The sequence below is a fragment of the Osmia bicornis genome, chromosome 4 (assembly GCF_907164935.1).
Source record: "Osmia bicornis bicornis chromosome 4, iOsmBic2.1, whole genome shotgun sequence".
NCBI classification, from domain to species: Eukaryota; Metazoa; Arthropoda; class Insecta; order Hymenoptera; family Megachilidae; genus Osmia; species Osmia bicornis.
The window spans coordinates 11,658,697-11,677,329 of record NC_060219.1 but is presented as its reverse complement, the minus strand read 5'-3'; the positions used below and the strand labels follow the sequence as shown (position 1 = coordinate 11,677,329).

The following is an 18,633-nucleotide window of genomic DNA, read 5'->3' as shown; positions in this document are numbered from 1 at the left end:
ATTTAAAATAAGAATATTTTAATGATAATATTTGATTAATCTTTTATGTAATACTTAAAAAAATATAAACTCTTATAGTCAATTGCTAATAAATTAATATTCCAGTATTACTCACTTTGTAGCTGAGGTGTTTCGCGATGCTAGATTCACTACTTTGAATTGTTTCGTTATCCTGTAAATTTCATGGCTATATTTTTACCAGTTGACGGATCTACGATATCGGTAATAGCATTTTTGCCCTCTGGTTTTCCGAGATTTTGTGTCCTATTCGTCGTACTTGCACCACCGTTATGGCCTGAGTACACTCTTTAATAACACATAAATTCCTTCTTAAGCGGCTATATCCACATCTAAAAAAATATTTACAAACTTACATATACTTTTGTGAAAATATTGTACATCTCAAATCACTCACCTCTATACAATTTATATGTATTATTTACAACGTACATTGTCAAGTATTTCACTAACTAGCTAACTAATCAATTACAAAGGATTACTATAACTATCTTCGTTTAATTGTAAAAATCAAGTCACAGATGATCCTAAAATTTTACAAACTTATCCCTTCGCTCGTCTCGGACGAACTAACGAAGGAGTTGTCGAAAGCTATTACTAAGGGGCTAGAATACAGGTGATGTACCTGCATCTTTACCTGAATGCAAAGGTCCAGTGGACCACTGGTCAGATCTAATAGTTGAAAAGATTCTAAGATTTTAACCTTCCATTGTCGCGGAAACGTCAAGTCATAAATAACGTTTCTTCTAACGTTTACAAGAATTTTAAGGGAGGACCGCGTGAAAGGAAGATTTATGTTTCCTCTTTTACTCGAACATCTATTCTCGAAACATTTCGAGGTGTTGTATATTTTTAAAGCTAGTTTTATTAAATTTTCAAGAGATTTTAATTTGTAAAAAATGAAATAAATGTTATTTTATACTTCAAAGATCTGCTTGTTATACATTATACATTATGAATTATTTATAACTTACCAGTCTGTGAAAGAGATATACCTATTGGAGGTAAAGGCTGAGCTTGTTGCGTAGGTTGCTGAAGTGTACCCTGAGGTACTACTGGAGCCCCTTGGGCACTGGCCAGCGGGCCTGCAACGTGTTGTGCCCCACCAGTGACAGCACTTGCACCTGGTCTACTTAAACTTAGTGGCGTATTTGTTGGTTGACCAGCGGGCCAAAAATCTATCAAATGAAATACAATATTGATCAATGGTATTTCTTATGGTTATAAATATAACTCTATGTTACTTACAAGGTTGTGGAGTTGGTGCAGGAGCACCATATCCAAACATATTTTGTGCCGTTATAATGGCAGAGTGTTGAAATGGTGGAAAATATGACTGATTTTGATGCGTTTGATGTCTTTGAGGTGGACCACCAAACTAGAATTACAAAATATTTATTACACTTACTATCAATCGATATCGTTAAAAATGATAAAAATGAGAATATATTTGACAATTAAAATGATATTTCATTCAGAAGAAAAAAAAAAAGATAAATATAAAGTTAAAGAAAATTTGTGCGTGACCAACGTTATAGAGTATAACAAGCTTTTCTTGGCAAGCATTCGTATCTTATTAAATATATAAAATCAACAGTACTTAACTACTACCTGAAGGGGTATTTGACTGTTCATTGCGAATACGGACTGCTGATGAGGACTAGGATGAAGATTAGGGACTTGATACATTGCTCCAGTTTGAACTGGTAAACCACCTGGATGATAAATCGCAGTTGGTTGACCTCCGCCTCCACCAACACCAGACATCCCCACTACCTGTGCACCAGTACCTCCTTGACCACCTCTGTGACTAATACCTCTTGGTTGTTGCGGTCTCGGACCGGGGTAATAACCCTGAAATAAATGAACAAGTTAATTAGGAAAGTTGACAAATTGTTTTAGTTAATGTTTATAATCAAAATTTTGAAATATTATATTTACTTGTGACGTCGGCCTCGTTTGTGTTGGCCCATATACTTGTGACAGAGGTTGGGGTTGGGGTTGTAAATGAGCTTGTTTTCCCATTTCCTGTGGCGAGGGGGTATGTACGGGGGGCGTTGTAGTAGGTGCCGGACCTTGCGGCTGTTGCGACTGTACCCCGGGTGCCGAGGTTTGAGGCGGTGCTTGTCCTCCAGCAGGACCTCCTGGCGGTATTCCTGCTCCTGATTGTCCTATCGACTGTAACCCGCCGAGGGGTGGAGGTCCTCTGCCCCCAGGTACTCCTACGCTACCCCCTCCCCCACCCACCTGGCCCCCTGGTTGGGTGCCGTAATTTTGTCCAGATACATGAAAGTCTGATCCTGAAAATACAAGTAGCACCAATCGATTACATACTATATTCTAAACAGATTTAAAATAACAAAAATCCAATAAACTGAGAACTAAATTGTTTAGCATTATTATCTTAAAGTAGTTACATGTACAAAATAACAAACATTTTATTTGGATAATATTAAATACACTTTTGAAGAAATATATCTATCAAATATATTTTCAATAACCGAATCGGTTTTATTTAAAATTTTCTTAATCAAACGTGATTGTATAATTATCCAGTTTTACTTAATCTGCAATTAAAGACCAAAAATGACATATTATATAGTTTGTTAAAATAATTATGATAACGTCATAATAAATTATTTATTTATTTATTTATTTATTTATTAAGTACGAACTTGACGCTTCTTTTATCATGTACATATTCGAATATTCATCATTGGAGCAAGTATATAGAGAGTGATTATCAAATATATTTAATTAACACGGGGAAGAACTCCCATCCTGTAATTATCATTATCAATCATAAACCACATTTTAATTAAAACCAAATTTTACAGTTAACAAGAAAGAAAGAAAAAAAACCCGAATTTTCTCGAGTATTCAAGTTCGCATATGGGCGATGTTGTCCTGATGTACTGTGCTCGCCATTCTGTCGTTAAACGAATTTATTCGTGAAAGCGATTATGCGTGGAATTGCACGACATCGCTTGACACGTCGTCGTCATCGTCATCGTCATCGCTGTCGTCGTCGTCGTCTAAAAGATGCAGTGCATTTAATCAGATGTATTATCTAAACATTCTACAGATTAGAAACTCCTTCAAAAGAAATTATAAATTTAATAGAATAATAATACGTAGCAAACGTGGAATTTTTATAACACGTTGTTCTAAATGTTTTTCACCTCATGCTACGAACTTATCATGACAAAATACATTAAGGATACCAGATAATGGAAGAAAAAAAAAATAGATACTCGTTGCTCACCGTTACAGATCAGTACAAAGCTGGATATTGTGCTTAGTCAAGTTAAGAGTTATACTTATTTGCGCAAATATATGTTTACAATGAAAGAACAATGAAGTGACAGCAAGGATAGTACGTGAGCAAAGAAACCGAGAAGACGGCCTCGCAAACGGCCATCTTTGCACATGTGGGCAGGGGCCGGAGCAGTGCTGCCATCTGTGATCCCGTGAGTGCATTGATTGCTATGAAAGGGGGGCGAGGCCGAACTCCATCGTCAGGATCGTATCAAGTGCCATAAATATTTCCAAGTATGAAGTATTCAAACATTTTTACTTCTATACATTGCAAATACTTGGATGAAAAATAAATAAAATTGAAAAGAATGCTAAGAAAAATTATTTATGGCCACAGTTTTGTAATTTGAACGATAACACAATTTCTATCTAATTTTTATTTTACTTTATTAAAACCTATCATTTTTTAATGAAGTTTCTATTAATAACATATATACTTTGAATAACACTATCACTTCGTTCTATCGTGTTTATCCAATTAAGAACTTGTAATATTATTATTTCAATCTATGTATTCATTGTATACCACTTACTAATGAATATTATAATGGACCGTTTAAGACACACGCGTTTATTGTATTAACGAAGTGAAAGAACGTGGCCTGGAAAATACAATCCAGAATGCAACACGTCATTTCCGGTGTCATTTCCCTCCTTCTATCCTTTCCTCTCCCCTACTTCCACTAATAAAGTTGCACATAACGCGGGCATGATAAGATTTCATGAATTGATTTTAGCAAATATCAATATATCATTTGAAAATAATTTGGAGACTTTAAATATAAGGGGGAAAGCAGCATTCTGCGTAAAAAGATATTACGTATGAAAGTAGAAGTGAGGTTAGAACGATCACGCTTCAGCCACGTGGCTTGGCCAATACGAGAGAACAATGAATGCTAAAGCGATAAACTTGGCAATAAGAGCTTTTGATGTGGTAGTAATATAATTAGAAGATAAAACCTTATCATAATGAGTCTTTTGACTTTTAGTTACTGCTTATACTGGTAATTTTATTTTTTTAAATACTAAAACTAACGAAGAAAAATATTACTATCAACAAGTAGTCAAGAGCGATAACCAAAAAGTCTAGTGTAAAATCATATCCAACGCGTTGGAAAGAAATACTCATTACACTTTTAAAATTAGTATTCACAGATTATCAACCTCATTATAAAAAATTATTTTTTACATCTACAAATATACTTGTTTACCTATATTAAGAAAATTTGACCAATTTGAATTGTCATGAAAAATCGATGAATAAGTAAATAAATAATACAATTATCAAATGACAATCTTATTCCAAATATTTTTCTAATATATGAAAGTATATGAACGTTTCAGTTAATGTACTAAACTAAATCCAATACCTAACTCTAAAGAGCAATATTTGTTGAATGAATATAATGCAAGATGATTCTTTGAATAAAGAGTTCTTGAAATAGCAGAACGTAGGGAAGGATGGCGTCATCGTGTCGAGACATATCATGTAAAAGGAAAGAATCGAACGTACCTTTGCGACTGTACAAGGTAGAAAGCATTTTATCGATTGACCTATATCATGAATTGTCTACAATGCCGCCCAGGGGCGCTAAGGACTAACCTAAATACTAAGCCATCCAATATATGTATCTATCGATACGGTAACTAAACGTAGATTACCAGTATTTATCAATCAGGACTTTCTTCTCATTGAAATTTATTCTTGAGTAAAAAAAATAAAATTTTTTAACAAGAAAAATACCTACATTATACTAAGCAAAAATTTACATAAAATAACGGTAATTTTTCTTGATTAAATTTCATGAAAAATATCACCAACTTACTCGATATTACTGTAAGTGGAATATCGTGAAATTTATTTTCGCTATAATTATTCGGTACAATCCGAGCTTGGCCGTGTATCCGCAAATAGATGCAAACGATTCAACTTCTGACAGATAGGGCACCAGGTCAAATTGTAACTACCTCCAGTGTGCTCGAAAATAACGGGCTTCATGTATATACGTATCTTCTCTATGCGTACAAATACACGACACTTTGGTAACTGTCATAAGAACAGCAAATCTTCTGTGAGATAGCATACTACTACAAATCGTATCGTATCGTGTCATGTAAGGTTAAGATTAAGGTAAGTCGAGGAATTCTCAAGATAATCTTGAGAAACTATGAAAAATGAATTGATCGAATTACTAAAATAAATGAAGTAATTTTGAAGCAAATGAAATCTAAATTCGGGACAATGCTTCCATTGGTCACGAAAATATGTCCATGATGGAGCAAATTAAAACTGAACGCATGCAATGATAACTGCAGCATATACATATATATTAAAGGTTTCACTTTTAGTTTTTTTTCTCTATATAAAAGTCGCACGTTATTCAAACATTTATCTGTAATTATTTTTATCTATGCTCAACAAATTAACACATAAGTAATTGAATATAAATTTCAATAGATATGCGAAACTTGAAATGCTGCATGTTGGAATAAAATGCAAGCCATCTAATTTTCCAGTTACTACCATAAGATTAATACTTGGAAAATTTCGATGAATGATATTCAACGCATATCTTCGTTGGAATAAATTCATCATTCATTAATGATTGCAACTTCATCGGTTCTATTAGCTTCTTTAACTAGTAACAAGTGTTTGATTTAAGAATGAGAAAGCGGGGGCGAGAGTGAGGACGAGAAAAAGAAAGAGAAAAGTGGTGCAATGAGAAGGAAAAATATCCCGATTCCTTATTAAAATCTTGATCATAGGAGTTGGGTCGTCATCACATTGTTTGTCGCACTCATCGATTATCTTCTACTTACTGGCGTTTGCAGTGACGACTCGCATTTGCGGTGGTGCTTGTGATGCTGAGTTTGTTGCTGTTGTTGCTGTTGATGACTCAGGTGGTTAATATTGACAGTCAATTGATGATGGCTCAGCTGATGATTCAAGTGGGGACCGGCGAGGGTGGATGGTTTGATGGGCCGGATGCACGTGGTGATTGTGACCCTGGCTGTGGATTTTGGGGATGAGGGGCCGAAAGATGGTGCTGGTGATGGGGCCCTCCGCAATGTGTAGGGGACAATGCATAGGTCCTACACCTACGGCAACACCCCACTGCGCCTCCTTTGAGACGCCATATCTCGAAACCATTCTTCCTGATGTAACTTTTTCTTCTTTTTCCAACGTTACTGGCACGCCTTGGCCGAAATGGTCAGTTTAAAAGAGAAAAAAAAAATTGCCGTCAAAAAATGCCTCTTCGATAGTTTTTAGAATTATTTCAAATGACGGACGCATCAGGTATTCCACGAGTCGTTATTCGTAAATACGATCATTAGAAACGAACGTTGCGTAAGTATCGAAGAATTTTGGTAGCAGGCTAGGGTGATTGAAAGGATTTCAATTCCCTTCGCGTATTTGTTCGTCCATATTTTTTTAATGACCACGCGACTGCTTTTTATAAGCGCACACTGTTATTTCATAAAATTAGATATTTCTTCTCGTTCTTTATTCCTTTTTCTTATTTGCTTTGTTCCTTTTCGTTGGTTAGCTCAAAACTATTGACAGCTTTGATGCGTTGAAAAAATGGACAACGATGTCAAGTGCAAAGGTCTCATCGATATACAATCAAGAGCAGTTTCGTTACCCATAGATGATCTCTCAATCGGCAATGCTCTGTCATATAATGTCGTCATCGTCCACTTGATCAGCAATGTAACAAAGGGCTTTACAAACGAAGCTCATCTATTATTATAAAATAGTTGAGTTATGCCCTGTAGTTCCAGTCACGGGAGACCTCCTCTCTTAAGTTACTGGCAGTTTCGTTTTTATTTGTTTATTTTTATTAATATTGTTATTATTAGTTTTAATGGATTCTTAATATTTGTTATATCATATATACGGTGTCGTTTTCAACCTTTAAATTTTATTCTCCTTTCCTAATTGTGGTTATTAATTGTTTCAGACTTTATACGTTAAAATATGGAATACGAGAAGCGTTGTTGAACGACTAGAAAAATATAGTCGAAATTCTTGATGAATAATGTAAAAATTTAAAGAGCAAAGTAATTTGCATTGGAACGATACTAGAACGAAAGAAATAAAATGTCTTGGCAAACATTAATGAGATGATCGATCAATAGTCACGGAATTTTGCTGTCCGAGTTGCTTTTTATAAACGAAATGTCTGTACACGTGATGATCTGAAAACAACATTTTCATTCGACGCTATTAAAGAATAGAAATTAATCCACATATGCACTTTCATTATTTCAGATAAAATTCACTTGTGCATTTAATTATCGCATCGAATGTACCACGCCACCATATTGTTTTGTGTTAGCGGCAATGCACGCGATTCCTCTTGATGTGCTAGTCTCACGCTCAACTGTCAAAACTATCAACGTGGAGGTGCACAATGGTAGGGAGACACGGTGAACGACGGAATATGTACTTCTTCCATGCCAAAATCGATATTTTAAGGCTCGACCCGGCGGTCTCCCTCTTCGCACCGCCCACTCCTGCCACGGAAAACTTCCTGTTCACGAAGCACATACAGGTTATGTCTACCCGAAGATGTATCACTAAATAAAATGAACGGCACACGAGTCCATTTCACAGCAGACTCCAAAATTTTCTTCTTCGCACGTTCCTTCTTCACTATTGAATCACTACGGGAAGTCTCGAGACTGATGATCGGAGGTGTTCGGCCGCGTGCCGAAAAGTACCGAGTCTCGTTCTATGTAGTTCCCTCCGTATCGAGATTTATAAACGCGATAAAAAGGGCCGTAAGTAGAAGAGTAAAATTATTCGCGGGCACGATGCACAGAATATGATTAATACTAGGAAAATTAAATAACACGCACGTACGCGTTATCAGCAAATGTATAATAATGGAAATTTCAATTGAGCCGAAAATTTAAACGGCGTCAACTCGTTCCTAGGTTGCGTTTCTCCTTCAAACACATGAGGTTATTCTATAATTTACTGTCCTTTGTTCAAGGGTTTTTATTATTTTATATTAAGATCGACGTGTGTGTATTTAAAGTACGCGTTTAGAACAATGTAACGTGTTAAACCCGAAGAGGGGAGAGGCAAATCAACGAAGACCTGAAGACGAGCGTACCCTTTTGCAAGGGACGCGACGTAGACTGATGCAGGCTAGTCCTTCTCGCACGACCTACGAATCGCGATCCGTGGCCCCCTACCCGTTTCGCTCTGCAACTAAAGAGCGACAGGACCGTGCACTGATTTCAAGAGTACCCTTCGATATATTACGATTTATAAGAAATTCTGATATTAATAACACGTTTCGTAACAACAACATGGAATTTTTACGAATACAATATTTAGCGCTTCGTCGGATCTATTATCCGTTGCCTATTTGTTAGAATAAAAATTAAAGTTAAAGTTTTCTTGTTTGAACAATGTTAAACAAGTATAAACGTGTCTTTTTAATTCTTAATTTCCGGTACAAGTATATATGACGCCATTTACTTTGTAAATAAATTTTTGTGATTTTTCTTGATTCTTATTCTGTTTGAAATAATTAAAAAATGATGCGTAAATGTTTGTAAGACGGCCCTGAAAAGTAGTCAAACGCCAAACCCATACCACAGCCATGCTACACCACGCCAAGTCGAAAGTACGAACCGCGTGCGCAACCCAGTGGAGAGTGTAAAGCCCTGCGCATGCGTAATGGACGTCGACACGGCAGACCCTTCAACTCGCATGAATGCAGTAGGCGCAGCCCCATGCCTCTCGAGGGTAAAGTGACGTGCAGTCTTGTGCATGCGCATACATATCTCATTCGCCTTAACTTTAGAACATGTCACAGCCGTTAGTCTGTAATTCGTACTACTGCCGGAACTGTACCCTTTTACATGGTATAGATATCTTTTAAATATTGTAATTAAAGTATTTATACATATATTTAAAAACTTTATACTCTTTTTCATAAATTATACAATCAAAACTAACGTAATTATTATTGAAATATTAAACGTTTTTTAACGATTCTGGATAGCCAAATTAGCTACATCCTCAATTTGGCGTTAGTGAAATGCACGTGAACGAGAACAGTGGCGTAGCTTTGATATGCATATGTAATAGATAAACTACATTACTGTTCTACTGGAAAATTTCATATGTTCCTTTTTTCCTGATATGTTAATTATACGAGATAAAGTAGAGAGCTCAAATTCTATCATTTCTAACTGAAAATTTCTCATAGAAAAACACATAATAACTTAACGAATGAAAATGTAGAGCTGATTATTAGTAGCAAGAAAAAGGGAGAAGGGGCATATTTCTTAACGACAATTAACAGGATGAAGAAATGGAGGAAATAGCAAGAAAAGACGAGTCACGAAGATGGACGAGCGTATGCATGCGTAGGCGAAAATCCACGAGCGCGTGGGTACAGAAACACGAGAGGCGTGCTTGACTTGGTTCAGACGAGGAACAAGATCCGCGGAATCGTGTGTATAGGTTAGGTAGGTAACCCAGTTTCGCCGGTGCACCAGGCCAAGCTGCAGCAACGCCGTTCGGCGATCGATACTTATATGCAGCCGGTACTACCCACAGCCTAGATTCGCTTGTCTAGGATAGGTGCAAGAAGGGGATTGCGTGACCTACATCTCAAGAATAAGTATAACAAAAATATGATTTAGGCTGCCAAAATCAGGGATTATTCGTCAGCAAAGACCGATCGAAGGGAAAAAAGCATATAGCTATTACGATGATACATGGACATAAGCTAATCAAACCAATTTTCAACAACACGATACATTTAATTTCAAACTGTAGGTATAAAAATTGTACATCTTAAGAATCATCTCTAAGAATCGTGTTTCTCGAGAGAGAAGAAATAAATAAACATATTGTTCTTGACTTTGAAATGATCTTCCCGAAGCAATATTCAAGATAAAAAGTGAACCTAAGTTACGTTTCGTTTTTATGTTTCTACTTTGTGACGCGTCCACGTATATCGTATACCTAACGTCTGCGTCGCATATTTTCGAGGGAGGGTTAAAGTTGAAACAACCGAAGAGAAGGGAGGGAGAAACGTCTGGGACATTTAGGTGAAAGAAAAACCGAAGATTTCGGGGATGAGAGCTAGACCTGTAACCTCTGGTAACCTTCGGTTGTCTCGGTTCAACCATTTCGCCCAGTCGAGACGCGGTAGTTCAAAGTCCTCTGGTGAAAACATAGCCAGTGACTCATGCTTGCCAAAAGAATTCAAGGAAACCAGGCATGGCTGTAAACTTTTCCAAAGTACACAATGATTCACTAATAATTATGCCTTTAAAATGAAACCCCCAGCAATTTTCAAATTCTCCATAATAGTATTATTAAATGGCATCAAAAACGGATTAATTAAAAAAAAAAAAAAATTAATTACACTAAATTAAATGTAGAAAGTGAAATTTTTGTCTTTCTTTGGGCCGACAAAAGAATGCATCTCATAAAATTGCAGAGGATGGTTGCGGTAGTTGAGGAACGAGAAAGAAAGTAGACAGAAGGTGCACACGGACCATAGAAGTCAGTTTCCAGGGGTCTTTGAGCCCTCGAGCCGTTGACCTTGGAAAGGTAGCATGGAGATGTTGTGGTGTGAGAGCAGTAGTACTCTACTCTCTACGTGGGCGTTCGGTAGGAGGTTACAAGTCTGCGAGAGGAAAAAGGCCGGTCACAACGCAACGTTAGGAAAAGGAGTAACGTGGACCAACGAACGTCTCGACGAAGACAGAGGGTCGATATTTACCGGCTTTCCCTCTTTCCCCCAGCCGGCCAACGACCTACCACCCTTGCGTATCTCCTAAACTCGCTCTTCTCTACCCTCTATCGCTTTCTCTCTTATGTTCAATTTCCCTCGCCCTTGCCTCCTTCCCAGACGTCTCCCCTCTTTCTTGCCACCCTTAGCAGTGTCGCTACGTTACACGTTTATTGCGTTCTAACCCTGAAACGACCCAACTTGTGTCCCTTGAGACGTCTAACTACCAAGAAACATATCGTGGTCAAGAACAGGGACTTGATCGTGGTTCATCGAATACCCGTGAGCACGAAAGACTTTTATGCTTCTTTATTACTTTTATACTTGTAACTATGCGGTTGGTAACAAATTTTGGAAGAGATAATTTTAATACACTCGAATTAGAATAAGATATACTCAAAATATACGAAATACATCCGTATTTAAACTTACTGCCATAACCTGGCGGGAACAAAGTTGCACTGCCACCTGTAGGTAAATACTTTCAACGAATACAAGTCAACTCGGGCGGTAAAAAAAAGAAATAAACCTAGAAAATTTTCAGTGAAATAAAACGGTGCGCAAGTAAAATAATAGAAAAAAGGTGCATAAACTGGTTTGGAGTTAGAACCTTCTATTTATTATATTATTATACGTAGTAATAAAGTAAAGAGAAAATACATTCTGACTCTTAGGAAATATTTCCTTCTGTGCCACGACCCTTGTTAAGCTTCTAAACTTTTATTGGCCAGTTTTATTGTACTTCTAACGACCAGTTTATGAGTAAGAATCTCAAACAACGGAATCGGGTAACACCGAAGCCTAACGGTGAACAATTAGAGATAGCAGAAAAAGTGGTGTTGACTCACTTAAAGTTGCATTAATGTTGGATATACAGCAGGGCAATAAAAGCAAGAATTCAACAACTATTTCAATAGAGTATACGACACTTAATCACAATTTAAAGGAGAAAGTTCATGAATCAACTTTAAATCTATTGTTCTGTTTGAATGAAAGATAATGAAACAAAAGAAATTTAGAAAAACAGAATATTTAACTTGATAAACATTAATATATATAACGTTTCATTCTATCCATTGAAGTACTTTTATAGCAAGTAACGATTCGTTTACAGTAAACATTCCATAAAATCACTATAGTAACTTGTATCTTTTGAATCTGATAGTTATGTATGTAGTTAATACATATACGTAAGTATATCTATAAATTAAAGAAAAAAGAAAAAATTATTCGACCATGCGTGAACGTACACTTTCTATCAGGAACTGTTTAGAATCTGGTTTACCAACCAATGTACAACAGGCACGTGGTTAAATGTCACAATTCTAAGGCGCTATAAATTAAATCTGAATAAATTATATAACGTGTAATAAGCTGTCAGTACCGCGGAACGATATTTTAACGACAGAACGTTTCATGCAACGAAGTTACAAGAAAGGATAATATTGTGAAAATTCAAAATAAATTATATGATTTTGAAAGTAAATTGTAACTTTGAAGAGAAAGTAATGGCTGGAAATTTAGAATATCGCATCTGGTTAATTGATTTTCAAAATTATTCGTAATTATCGGCGTGTTGATAAAATTATACGCATCTTTAACAGGTATAAAAATTTTTCAAATCACAAATTTGAAAACAAGCCGCGAGCCGACAGAACTTAATATTCAGATCTGAAAACAATGCAAAGTAAAATGTATATTCATGAGACGTATTCGAATCGTCTGACGATTATACTCTTTATTGTGAATAAACGGAAGCAAATTCCTTGCGAATTCCAACGTAACGGGTTTCATACATTTACAGAAACTTTCTACAACGAAATATCATTTCTGTGAGGATTCAAAATGCTTGAAGCGTTACGAACCGAAAGAATTCTTACTTATTTAACGCGTGTATCGAATCGAAAAATCTTCAATTTATAAACGAAGATTACAAAGTATCTAAATAATAATCTTGTAAAAAATTAGTTCTAAATCAACGACGTCTATGTCCTATCTATGTACCTAACCTAACTTTCTATAGTTTATTTATACCTATTCGTGGTTATAACGAATAACGAACCGAAAGAAGAAATAGCAACGAAATGCAAGGTAGCTGTAAAAGCACCACGGTCATTTCAAAAGCGAGAAGAGATCGGCAAGAAGCAAGCAAAGTACGGTTAGTTTCTCCCCGGATGTCTGATGGCCTCTTTCTCGTACAAGCGGCCTTGTCAGGAATGCACATTTTCTGCCGGTACACGCCGTTTACTTCGGCTTCGATTCGAATCAATGCACAGACCACCTTTCACCTATCGTCTATCGTTTATCGTCTCTTAATCAGGCGACAGTGCTCGTTATCGTTCAACATCATCGCGATGCACTTCTTGTCGTTCGAATCATCTCAGGCATTTAGTATGGACGCGTTCGGTTTCAACTTTCAACTCTCAACCTTGTAACTAGCTAATGCTTACTTTCATTCGTGCTCTTAGATAACTGATTGTTCAGTGAAAGGATAGCTATCGCTGAGCTAAGAAAATTAGTTTCGTTTAAAAACAAAAAAGATAAATATAGAGACTTCTAATCGAGGAGAAACCAAAGAATTTCATTTCGATTATTTGCCATTTCATTCAAACGTTTTTATGTCGTTCTACCATTTTTTTCATTTCTCCAAAAGCGCCTCTTTTTCTTGTCTATTTTGACCCGTAACTGGTATGGCTGTTATTTCGTCGCTTATAGAACTCGACAGGAATGTAAGAAAAATATTTGTTAAGGTCTGGTGGAGCCCAACTTATGAATTGCAGAGACACGATTTTCAATGAAAATGAAACAACTAACACAAGGAGAGACAATTTTAAAACATACGTATGAGAATTAATTATCGGCGCGGGGCATCACAGTACCGAGCTGAATTTTATTGGCCGTCCTGTACATTATGCAATTCTGTTCGTGATGGCCTTTACAATGAACAGACATTACCCAACAAGACGAGACGAGACGAGACGAGACGAGACGAGACGAGACAATGGACCTTGACAACCTCGACAGAATCTTAACCTAACAGTTAACAATTTCTTTTACTTCAAACCCTACTGTGTATTGTAATAAAACAGATTCAACTGTAGTCGAGTTAGCTTCGCGTCTAAGTTTAATAAGGGTGGCAAAATATTTTCTTGTGAATGATTTTTAAAATTCTATCTACTGTCCGATATAACGAATTTCCTACGATTAAATTGATTCTTCTAATCGAAATTGAACCTAATGCGTAGAAACTAGAAAAACTAGTTTTCATACATGTAAACAGGAGCAGCAAAATTGAAATTTCTTGAATGACAGACACACAAATATAATTAATGTGACAGTTAATATTTGTGTTCAGCAGAAAGTCAAATATATTGTCGCAAATCAATAAATATTCGTACACGTAAACGTGTGTGAATGTTTAAAATTAATATTGACCGTATAAAAAATATCAGTTTCAGGAATTTTACGTTCACGATACACGTGATACGCCAACTGGTAGAGTAATTCGTCAGCTAACCAGTGATTACTGACTGATGCGACATCTTCCGAAATTCATCGCAACTTTCATTTCACATCTGACGGAGGATAATAGTTTAAAAGTACTTGTTCGTTTCGCATAAATTTACTTTTGCATGCGATAGATTAATAATTAAATATGGAAAAAAGAAACGAACCAATCCACCCTCTTTCACTCACACACGCGCACAGACAGTTGTTTATTATTATTATTTATGTAAATAAAAATCTTTGTAACAATGAAATATTATAAAAATCATGAAGTGTATTCGTGTACATCAAAACGTAGGAACAATATGAAAACATTGGATCATATTCGAATTGGCGATTGCCGCGAACACAGCGTGACATTCAACTTACCTACCACCGTAGACATTTTTGCCTTGTTTGTCGTTCTACCGTCTGGTCCAACTTTTCCTACGACCGTTATGTTAGTGATGGTAAGAAATGGTGATGATCGAGCACATGTTTAGCGGTGTGATTGCCCACTGGCGATCTTCTCCACTCTCGTTCTCAACATACCAAGTAATACGCGGGTTTCTTCTTCGTCGAACAATTATACGCCTGTATGGCGTGAATACTTGAGAGAACAATTATGGCTATTCGACTGAATGGACACCTCCTCGTGCTATTGCAAACGAAAAGACCGCTCGTCGAAATTATATAACCTCCGCGGTAGCAAACACGACGATACCTCTACTAGTAAGACGATGTTTTCGCGCTAGTTAGTAACCACAAGGCCCGGCAATACCCACTGCTACTACTGTTACTACTATCTCGTTAACTCACTCGTGTAGCAACACTTTCTTTTCAAAGACTATTTCGATTGTCACGTATCAAGCAATATTTTCTCTCGTTCTATTTTTAAGTATGATATTCACATTACACGACAACTACGACGAATTGATTCTATTATTTCAATTCGTACACCTAATATGCATTGTAACAACCATATGCTGCTTACAAAGATAATTTTATAGGCTAGTACACAGAATACCACGATTCGTTCGTTGATTTAAAATCAAAATGCACAACGTATCAAATGAAAGTTTTGAAAAAAGTATAAATTAAGTTTGATAAAAAAAATAGAGTGAAAGAGAAGCGAATCTTTCTGTCTTGATATTTCGAACCATAGGATTACAAAACAGCCTTGAAAATATTACGCCGTAAAGAAAGGAAAATGATCCTTTATTTATTATATGCACAATTCTATCGTGTTGTCGTGAACTTGTTTATACTTTTAGTACAATTGCACTCGATTATTTTCACTATAAGCCAAATAATAAGATAGAAGAAAAGAGAACGAGAAACGTGTGTACCGTGTGGCTTGATTGCCACATGTACACAGACTACGCGCGACATGTACCCGAACTCGATGCTCGGATGTTTCCGTAAGCCTTCGGCAAGTTAGCTATGTCGCCTCATTTCATCCTATTCTCCTTCTTTCTTCCTTTCGTGGTTTCTTTCCCTGTTTTCTACTTAGATACATCTTCGTACATCCTTTCACACGACCCGACCCATATATCTATTATCCTTATTTCACCTTTAATTTGTCCGTTAAACGATACTTGATTTACTTGAAGAAAACTTTCGTAAGATTCAACAGATTGTTCCCCCACTCTTCTTCTCTACCCCTCCGCCGACCCCCTCTCTAATTTGTTTTTATTTATACACGTATCAAGTATATATTTTCTTTGTTAATTTCTCGAAATAAAATTCCGTCTTTTCGCGTGAAAAATTGAGATAAAGACACACCCACGAAAATCATAATCGATACAGAAAATCAATTCATTAGATTGATGTGTTAAACGTCTTCGATAAGCTCGTTGTAAAAACAATTATTGACTTCGTATTACCGACATTTAAAAATACTCGAAACGAAAAGTACACTTCCCTTACAATATAATTACAACTCTACTTGCTATCTAATTACATCTTACACGGTTAAGATACGCTGTTTTGTTCTATTACTTCAAAGCAAAAATAAATACCCTACTTGTTAAAAAGTAATAAAACAACTAGATAAATTATCAATTGCACCGACAACGGGAAAAAAATTAATAACTACATAAATTCGATATATTGGACAGTAGTAGAACTCGCATAATTACACAGTATCTTTTATGGCTTCCATAATTTCATTAAGTTAATTTCGTTGTATATATTTACCGTTTCACAAGAGTAGATATGTAATAAAATATTATCAATTAACGTTCTTTTTATAGTACGAGTAATAAACTAATTAAAATAGATACGTAGTTAAAGAGAAATTCAAACTTTGTTGAAAAGAATTAGCATTAACCATTTTTAAACAAATGAAAAGCTGCAAGATATTATAGCACAACCGAATAAATTTAATTAATAGAATTTAGTACAACTTTCCAAATATTGCATTAAATAGCAAAGCAAATCAGAAACAAAGAAAAATGAATAAAGGTTAAATGAAGAACATTTATCGTACAGACTAAGCTGCTCGATCGGTATTATATCAATGTACCGTTTTTAAATTAATAATCAAAAAGATTGAGTAAAAGATTACTTAATTTGCGTGTACATAATATTCTTCTTCTTCGATCAATGTACGATCATTTTCTTATTTTGCTTTTTATAGTAAAATAAATATTAAACGTAATGAAAACAATAAATAAATTAAAAATGGTCGTAAAGATAACAATAACAGAAATAAATGCGTCATTGTAGATATTTTTTACAAAAACTCGCTAACGGACAACCACATGGACCGCATGGTTATCTTAACCTCAAAACATAACCTCAACGTACTTGAAATACACATTTAACTTGAATTGCGTAGAAAAATATGTGCAAAAAAAAAACATGAAAATGGTACGATTGAAATGTATAAATAGTTGGGATAAATAACAAATGAAATTAATAACTGATACTCACCTGCATTAGGTATAAAACGTGGAGTATTGCTCGTAACCACGGTGTTGTAACTTTGGGTCGAATGGACACTTGGTTGATTGACGTTCACTAGAAGTTGTGGTTGATGTTGTGACGGATTATGATGAGGTTGAGAATGATGTTGATGATGGGGCAGATGGTGATGCTTCCCTTTCGTCGGCATACTCATCGCAAACGTAGGCCTCCTTTCTTTAAACTCTCCACTACCTTCAAAGCTTGTTGCCTTATGTGGCTCGCCGAGGTCCTCATAGGTACGTTATTTTCGCACGCGCGTAGTTAAGCGTAATGTTTGTCGAAAGATTTCTTTGCCCAAGCAAATTTTACAGAACAATTGGATGTACGCAAAATGATGGTTAGCGTTCGGTAACCCGTAGGAAACTGGTGGCACGTTTATACGCGCGCGCACTTTAATCACACTCAGTTCATGTACAAAATTTCGTCTTCGCTTTTTCCACAATATTTCTTCTAAAAACACACTTTTCCTTTATATCTGTTGACAAATTATACACTTTTTCTGCGCAGAGCCTTTGTTCATTGATGCATTCGACCAAAAGTGTTTACGCTTTTATCACTTTTTTTTTTTCCTGAGATTCGCGCGCGGTATTGTAGCGTTCAATTGCTCACGGTCATTTACTTCTCCTTGTGAAACTAACTGAATATTATTGACAATAACGTACCCACGTTACTCTACCTGCCTAAAATGTCGTACGAACTGTATAACAAACAGTGGATGACTTGTTTTCTTGTAAGAAAAAAGAAGCGACGCGCACCATACATTGAGCACAACCACAGCACGCCTTTCTTTCCATTTCCTCTAATTTAACGTTCCTTCATTGGTAATACAAAAATATATCAACTTGTCGCATCTTTTTCCACAAATAAAGTCTAATATAAATAAAAAAAAACTTCGTTAATAATTAATATTTATCAAACTATTTAATTATAAACCGCAACTATTATTGCATTAATTAATTCATTCCGAGAGGTACTATTTTTTCGAAACGACACAAATGGTTTGTGGTAACGTAACGAAACAAAATTCTACATACATAAATACATCCATACAGTAACCAATCAAATATTTGGC

General features: G+C 35.9%; 1 protein-coding gene and 2 long non-coding RNA genes across 3 annotated transcripts in view; 1 reads left to right on the top strand and 2 right to left on the bottom strand.

The window, feature by feature from the left end:
- LOC114878443 (eukaryotic translation initiation factor 4 gamma 3-like) overlaps positions 1 to 18,527 on the bottom strand; it is a 33,231-nt gene extending 14,704 nt beyond the window's left edge. The window contains 13 exon segments of the mRNA XM_046285490.1: positions 116 to 176; positions 178 to 304; positions 507 to 509; positions 993 to 1,196; positions 1,267 to 1,396; positions 1,624 to 1,872; positions 1,960 to 2,318; positions 6,157 to 6,198; positions 6,201 to 6,309; positions 6,311 to 6,343; positions 6,345 to 6,409; positions 6,412 to 6,534; positions 17,529 to 18,527. Coding sequence (XP_046141446.1) covers positions 116 to 176; positions 178 to 304; positions 507 to 509; positions 993 to 1,196; positions 1,267 to 1,396; positions 1,624 to 1,872; positions 1,960 to 2,318; positions 6,157 to 6,198; positions 6,201 to 6,309; positions 6,311 to 6,343; positions 6,345 to 6,409; positions 6,412 to 6,534; positions 17,529 to 17,715 — 1,692 coding nt within the window. The 5' untranslated portion in view covers positions 17,716 to 18,527.
- On the bottom strand, positions 2,651 to 4,492 carry LOC114878445. The gene is made up of 2 exons (XR_003789746.2): positions 3,284 to 4,492; positions 2,651 to 3,053 (listed from the first exon to the last, which is right to left on the bottom strand). It is a non-coding gene; the product is annotated as an uncharacterized LOC114878445 (long non-coding RNA).
- On the top strand, positions 7,779 to 14,880 carry LOC114878446. Its single transcript, XR_003789747.2, has 2 exons — positions 7,779 to 13,536; positions 14,558 to 14,880. It is a non-coding gene; the product is annotated as an uncharacterized LOC114878446 (long non-coding RNA).
- Positions 18,528 to 18,633: the final 106 nt, after the last annotated feature.